The following is a 7,904-nucleotide window of genomic DNA, read 5'->3' as shown; positions in this document are numbered from 1 at the left end:
GTCAGCCTTCCTGCTCCTATGATGCTGCTTGGCCTGCTGTGTTCATCCAGCTCTACACCTTGTTATCTCAGATTCTCCAGCATCTGCAGTTCCTACTATCTCTGTTATTTACATGCCTTGGTTTGCTGGGGTGGTTGGTATTACTTCTAGTTTTGTTTCTCAGTGGTTTGTACACAGGGTCTAATTCAATGTGTTTGCTGATGGAGTTCCGGTTGGAGTACCAGGCCTCCAGGAATTCCCTGGTGTGTCTCTTTTTGGCTTGTGCGGTTACAGATGTGTTGTCCCTACCTACCAACAGATGGCGATAGATCCGACACCACAGTTAGGAAACTGGATTACAACAACCCTGAAGAAATTACACAACTCAGGAGACATCAGCAAGACACACTACCAAGAAATGAAGCCAGAGGGATCCAACACACCACAACTCTACAGCGTCCCCAAGGGACACAAACCAGGGGGTCCCCCTCAGACCCACTTGTCTCACTGCCAGTTACACCAACATATAGACTTGCCAAAGAACTACAACAGAAATTGAAATACATGACCCACTCCATCCACTCATCCCAAGAATTCCTCAACATCATCAAGGACACCACGATAGAAGAGGACGAGACAATGCTATCCTTTGACGTAACAGCACTATTTACATCTATAAACATCGGCCTAGCCAAAGAAACAATTGCCACACTGTTGGATGAACCAAGTAAGCAGGCAACCCAGGACACCAACAACATTAATAAGGACACCACCATGAAACTACCGGATCTGCTTCACAACCCACTTCACCTTCAACGACAGCATATAAAACCGAATCAATGGAACACCAATGGGATCCCCAATATCAGGACTGGTTGCAGAAGCAGTAATGCAAAGGTTAGAACGGACCGTGTTCCCCACTATACAACCCAAACTTTGGGTCCAATATGTAGATGACACCTTCGTGATTATTAAACACACAAAACTGGAAGAAACCCACCAACACTTAAACAACATCCTTACCGGGATAAAATTCACAAAAGAAGAACAACAACAACTACCCTTCCCGGACATAATGGTAGAACGCAAAAACAACGGGGAATCCAGACTAATGTATATAGAAAGACTACACATACAGACCAGATAATCAATTACACTAGCAACCACCCCAACGGAGTCTTCAAAAGAAATGGATACCCAAAAAGCACAAACCACCGTTACTTTTGAGACAGACCACAACAGGAAGACAACACAACCAGACTCACTACTCACCCTACCATACATCAAGGGTATTTCAGAGATGATCACAAGACTACTCAGGCCCCTAGGTATCAGATTAGCCCACAAACCAACAACCACCCTACAACAGCTACTGATGAACGTAAAGGATCCCATATCCAAAACCAGCAAAACTGGGGTAATATACAAAATACCATGCAAGGACTGTGAGAAACACTACATACGCTAAACTGGAAGAAAGTTGACAATACGGATACATGAACACCAACTAGCCACCAAGAGACACGACCAATTCTCACTTGTATCATACACAAGGACAACGAGGTACATGAATTATTCTGGGAGGCCTGGTATTCCAACCAGAACTCCATCAACAAAAACACTGAATTACACCCTGTGTACAAACCACTGAGAAACAAAACTGGAAGTAATACCAACCATCCCAGCAAACCGAGGCATATAAACAACAAGTGGGGACAGAACACTGATCCTTCACCAGAGGTGCACTGATTATGTTATCTAGCAGGGTGATGAAACGCTTGCAACTAAACCCACCGGATCGGTGAGCAAGTCTTTAACCTCATCCACAATCTGAGCTACAAATCTTCTCAAAAACTTGACAAATATTTGTATTCATGCTTCACAAAATTTCACAACTTATCATATGATCTTAATACCTTCAGCTTTATTTTTAGAAAAGCAAACCAAACACTATTCATGCACTAGGATCCAGAACAATCTTAGGAGCAGAAAAAGGCCATTAAGCTCAATATAAAGCAGCCCCATTCAGGGAACTTCACTGTACTTCTCAATCCCTGCTCTCCAGTTGCAAAACTCTGTGCCATTTGGAGTTCCATTTCAGGACTTGACAAATCAACTTAGGTTGTCACTTCAGTGCACTTCTCAGGCAGTATTGCATCCTTTGGAAGAAATGGTAAACCATAGCTCACTTCCTCGATTCCATTAGCTCAGGTGGACTTAAAAAAATCACATACTGGTATTTGAAGAGCATTTGTCTCTCAGATGTGACCATTTTACCTCCCAAACGATGCACTAAATGCAAGTTAACTGCTTATTCATGGCATCCTAAGAATTTGCAAAATTGCTGTCATGTTCGTGTACAACTTCTATATTTCAAATTAATTGTTTGGGAGCACTGTAATATACTTTTCAGAAATGCAATAGAATATTTTAGTACAGTACCTGTAGTTGCTAGTTATAAAATTATGCTCCATCAAAACTTCATAGACTCCCAATACCAGGGCAGCATAGATGTTATTTTTAATGCCAACATTGGACGTTATTGAAAAGTCTGCTGATTTGTCCTAAAAATGGGAAAATAAAAGGCATTTGATAATATTTTGCACAAGAAATTACAGGAAAATTAAAACACACAGAATTGGAAGCATTCTCAAAACATTAGAAAATAAGTTTGGAAATAGGAGATTATGAAATAGAATATGCATTCTCAGACTGGATGGAATGACAATGGTGGTCCCCATCTTTATACATGACCGATATTTAGTAAGATTGCAGTACATTGTGAAGTGGGAAGAGAAATTAGAAATTAATATAAATAAATGTCAGTGGCAGTACAACGTGACAAAGCATAGTGGTGGGGCGGGAAGAAGAGGGGGACAGTCGTAGAGTAGTAAAGATAGAAGTCCAGGACTTTCACACTGTCAGAGAGAAGGAAAGGAGATACAGTTCAAAGTCAGGATGGTGTGAGGAACTTGCAGCTGGTGTTTTCCTTTATATCTGCTGCCATTATCCTTCTAAATGGTAGACAGCATGGGGTTTGAAAGGTGAAGTTGAAGGAACAATGGAGGGTTGTTGCAGTGCATCTTGTAGATGGTACACACTACTGTCATCTACGCATTATTGGTTGAGGGAGTGAATCTTTAAGGTGTTGGATGACGTGCTTGTCAAGCACCTGCTTTGTCCTGGATAATGCTGAACTTCTCAAGTGCTGTTTGAACTGCAGTCACCCAGGCAAGTGGAGAGTATTCCATCACACTCTTGACATGTGACTTTTAGATGGCAGACAGGTTTTGGGGAGTCAGGAGGGGAGTTCCTCACTGCAGAATTCCTAGCCTCAAAAGCAAGCTTGTGCTGTATTGAATAGAAACAATCAAAGGCTAATGAGAGGTACAGAGTTTGAAGAGGCATTGCTATTGCAATGACACAGACAAGATCTCAAATTGAATGTGTTCAGTTTTGGATGTCTCGGCATAGAAAGGTTCAGACCTTGAAGAAAGTACAGTATTGATTTTTGATATTTTAAACAGGAAATCAGGGAATGAGTTATATTGTGAGACTGTCTAAATATAGATAATATTTCCTGGAGGTGATGAGGTTGAGCAGTGTTTGATTAAAATAATTAAAATATTAAGTTGAACTGACAGTGCAAATATGAAACAACTTTTCTCTACTTAAGGAATCCAAACAATCTTAAAATTTGAACTGCACTAAAAGTGAATTCTGCAGCCTTGTTATGCTATACTTTCTAGATGAAATATTAATAAAGTGCTTAAAATAGAAATAGATACTAATTTATAGGTATTTGTCATGTAAAGTACACGTTTTGTAATATGTATTTGGGAAGTAAGGGACATAAAAACAGACAGAATTAATTAGCATTAAAAAGACAGTTGTCAGGTTTAATGATTGAGTCGCCTACTTATGTTCATATATGTGTAGGTGGCATCAACAGGCTGATCATCAGAAGTCACAGCATGAACTGGAAATTTACCAGGGAGTATTTATCTATATGGATAAATGTAAATGGGTCAGATAATGTTTGTTCTGGAAACAGAATGTATTTTTTGAAAAGGAAGCTTTATTAAAAAATGTGTGTAAAAACCATAATAGGGATTCCCTCAATTGCTCCACTGGTAACAGCAATGCATAACAAAGCTGTGCAGATAAACTAACTTCACTGATTTTTTTTTTGTTTCAGTCTGAATCTGACCATATATTCACAAATCCAGACTTGGAACAAATGGAATACGTTGATCCAGATTAAAAAATGCATCCTTTAATTGCTACAATTTGATAGTCCATCAAAATATCTGATCAAAAACAGGCTCAGTAGAAACTGATCTCATATAGGATATAATGGGAAGTTAATGATATTCTACATAATCTAATTGCACATTTCATGCAAGAAATCCAGCCCAAATAACTTTGTTACAAATATTCGAGGTAACAAAATGAACCAAATGAAATGTGAATGTAATGCACTAAAACGTGTAAGAGTTACCAGTTCAAAGTCTTCCAGTTCACTCTTAATCATTCTTCGAGTGATCGAGTCCAGTTGATTTTCCAAGTCATGTTGAAAACTATCTTCTTCATCATCATCATCATTATCATAAATATCACTGTCATGGCGAGTGTCGGGTAAGGACTGTTTACTCCAGGCCAAACAGTTCTGGATACAAGACAGAAGATGTGCCTATACCAAAAGGAAAATATAAGAACTGGTTAACTAGTAGGGGGTCACAGGAACTGAAGCAAATCTTTAAACAAAAATTGAATCAAATTTAAAAACTTCACATCACATTTCTCAGGAAAATACCGAGTAAATGTTTAAAACAGAACTGAAGTCGTACAAAAACAGAAATCACTGGAGAAACTCTGCAAGTCTGGCAGCATTTATGGACAGAAGTTATGTTTCGCGTCCAGTGACCCTTCTTCATTTTTATTTATGAAAAGTAGTGACTGTTTTTCAGACGAACAGGACAGCTAATTTGCTTATAGCAAAGTTTCACGAACTGCAATTAGATGTCAATCAATTAATATTTTTATTAGTGCTCTTTAAGGTAGAAATATCAAAGGACATTCCGTTCTTTTTCAAACAGTTCAATGAGAACTCCTAAATATCTACCTAAGCAACCTCAACATCTGGGTGTTACCGCTGACAAGCAACTGAACTGGCTTAGGTATACAAATACCTTGGCTACAAGGGCAGGGCACAAACTAACAATCCTGCAGCCAGTAACTCATCTTCTGACTCCCTACAGCCTGTTCACCATCTACAAGGCATAAGTCAGATCTGTGCGCAAGCACGATCCTGACCTTCCCATAGCCAGTCATTTTGAATTGATTTGAATATTCTTTACTGTCACGTACATTAATAAAAAGCTGTGAACAATGTGCACTGTTGCTCGTACATAAGCACCATTTACAGAATAAAATTAAGAAAGATAACTTAAAGACAGTCCAACTTTCCTACTTCGCTAATGTGCCACCACCAGAGTCCCACTCCAGGTTTTCCAGCCCACACTATGCCGCAGAGAGCATCCTGCTCCGGGTTACACCAGTCCGTGTCATGCCTCTGTGGGGGGCCTACTCCACATGGAAAACGAAAGCCCCACTCCAGGCCGCACAGGCCAGTCGACTCAGCAGCCGCCTCTGAAAATGCTGCCGCCACTCCAGAGCCCATCGAAGCTGCTTACTGCTGAAGAGCTCTCTTGGCCACCTGCAATATGCGACCTCACTGTTGGTCTGGTTATGTGGCTCTTCTGCTACTCCAGGATGTGGCCCCTTGGCCCTTCCGTTGCTCCAGGGACTCAGCCCCTCCAGGACTTGCTCCAACCCACTGCTCCGGCCCGCTGCAGGAGATGGCCTGTACACTCAGCCCGGTCATGAGAAGTGACTCCTTTCCTTCAGGTTAAATAGTTGAAGTTAAATACGCTAAAAGTTGGAGGGTGGGACACACTGCAAAGGGGAGAGGGAGAGAGAAAGGAAGTAAGCAAAAAAGAAAGGAAAAAGGAACTGGCAAGCAGAGGAGCTCCGACAGAGGAGCAGCGTCTTACCCTGCTGCCACCTTGCCAGAGACGGCAACAGCTCCCTGCTCCCATGCCCACTTGTCTGCCCACTCACTCAGCATGCTGCAGTGCTCCAGTGAATCACAGTGTAAACTGAAAGAACAACATCTCATCTTCAGACTAGGCAATTTAGAGCCTTCTGGACTTAGTTCGACACCTTCAAATTGTGAACCAACTCCCATTTCAACATTCTGCAGACTGCTGCTCACGCCGCATCCTGCAAACCACGATCAATACGCCATCACATGCGCACACTCGACTCCACTCTGCAGCAACATTGATTCACCCTGTCTCAAAGCTGTGCCATTTCTCAATTTCACTTCACCACCAAAAAAGACATTTTCTCTTTCTTTTGGACATCAAGTCGGAGAAGCTACAACAACTTATGGACTCCTAACATCTGTACTGACGACCGTCCCTCCTTTCCAGCCCTTAGATGCCATCACTTTCTGTACCCGCTGCTCCCCCCCCCCCACCCCCCCCCCCCCCCCCGGCCACTGACCCCAACCCCTGACCCTGCTGGGTTTTCACCACACCTCCTGACCTTCCCCTCTCTGAGGCTGAACGTACTGTCCTCAGCAAAGGACTCAGCTTCACACCCTTATGCCCTCACCTTAACAGATTTCAGGCTCGCTGTGATGTTGTACTGTTTTTCCACCCCCTCTGTGCTCACTTCTTCAGTCAGGACTTCCCCCCCGCCCCCCATTCCACTGAACCCTTCACCCGCCTCCAGCATTCACCCTCCAGTTGGACCCCTTCCCCTGGCGTCTTACCTGCCCTCGTTCTCGCCATTGAAAACCGATGATGTGACATCGGCCGTCTCAATTTCTCTGCTCTTCTCCCATACTCTAGACTGTCCCCTTCTGGAATTGCCACATTTCAGTCTCTCAGGTCCAACCTTAACTTTGTTATCAAGCCCAACAACATTGTGTTGGCATAGTCGGGCACACTGATCTTTACCTTGCGGAGGCTCAATGTCAACTCTTAGACACTTCTTCCTACCGCCCCTTGGACTATAACCCACATCAAGCCATTGTTGCCAGGACTGTCACTGACCTCATTACCTCCAGAGATCTTCCCCCCACTGCCTCCAATCTTATAGTCTCCCAAGCCCAGACAGCCCACTTCTGCCTCTTTCCCAAAATCCACAAACCATCACGTCAGCCTGTTCCTGTCCCACCGAGCTCATTTCCTCCTACCTTGACTCCATCCTCTCCGTACGTATCCGGACCCTGCCCACCTACATCTGTGATTCCTCTGACGCTTTCCACCATATTGACAATTTCTAGTTCCCTGGCCCTATCTGCCTCCTGTTCACCAGGGACGTCCAATCCCTCTATACCTCCATTCCCCACCAGGATGCTCTGACAGTTCTCGGCTTCTTCCGCTTGATCAGAGGGCTGAACACTCCCCATCTACCACTGCTCTCCTCCACCTGGCTGAACTTGTTCTCTCACTGAAAAGTTTCTCCTTTAATTCATCTCACTTCTGCCAAGTCAAAGGAGTGGTTATGGGCACCTGCATGGTTCCCAGTTATGCCTGCCTCTTTATGGGGTATGTAGAACGGTCCTTGTTGCAGTCCGACACTGGTCCCCTCCCATTACTCTTTTCTCAGTACATCGATGACTACTTTGGTGCCGCTTCATGCTCCCACCAGAACCTTGAAATATTTGTTCATTTTGCCTCCAATTTCCACTCCTCTATAACTTTCACATCGTCCATTTCCAACACTTCCCTTCCTTTCCTTGACCTCTCTGTCTCCATTTCGGGGAATAAACTGTCCACTGCCATCCACTACAAAGACAGTGACCCCCACAGCTACCTTCACTGCACTCAGCCCCACAGCTACCTTCACTG

At 43.3% G+C, this 7,904-nt stretch overlaps 1 protein-coding gene across 1 annotated transcript in view; it reads right to left on the bottom strand.

Moving 5' to 3' along the window:
* Positions 1-7,904, bottom strand: part of LOC125486812 (Fanconi anemia group I protein-like) — a 24,358-nt gene that overhangs the window by 13,734 nt on the left and 2,720 nt on the right. Inside the window, exons 2-3 of the mRNA XM_048616077.1 lie at positions 4,481-4,672; positions 2,422-2,543 (exon numbers count right to left, since the gene is read on the bottom strand). Of these exons, the coding sequence (XP_048472034.1) occupies positions 2,422-2,543; positions 4,481-4,513 (155 nt within the window). The 5' untranslated portion in view covers positions 4,514-4,672. The remainder of the gene's footprint in view (positions 1-2,421; positions 2,544-4,480; positions 4,673-7,904) is intronic.

Source organism: Rhincodon typus, chromosome 33 (genome assembly GCF_021869965.1).
Source record: "Rhincodon typus isolate 14 chromosome 33, sRhiTyp1.1, whole genome shotgun sequence".
Classification (NCBI taxonomy): Eukaryota; Metazoa; Chordata; class Chondrichthyes; order Orectolobiformes; family Rhincodontidae; genus Rhincodon; species Rhincodon typus.
Note: the sequence above shows the minus strand (reverse complement) of the source record. Positions and strands in the feature narration are given on the sequence as shown.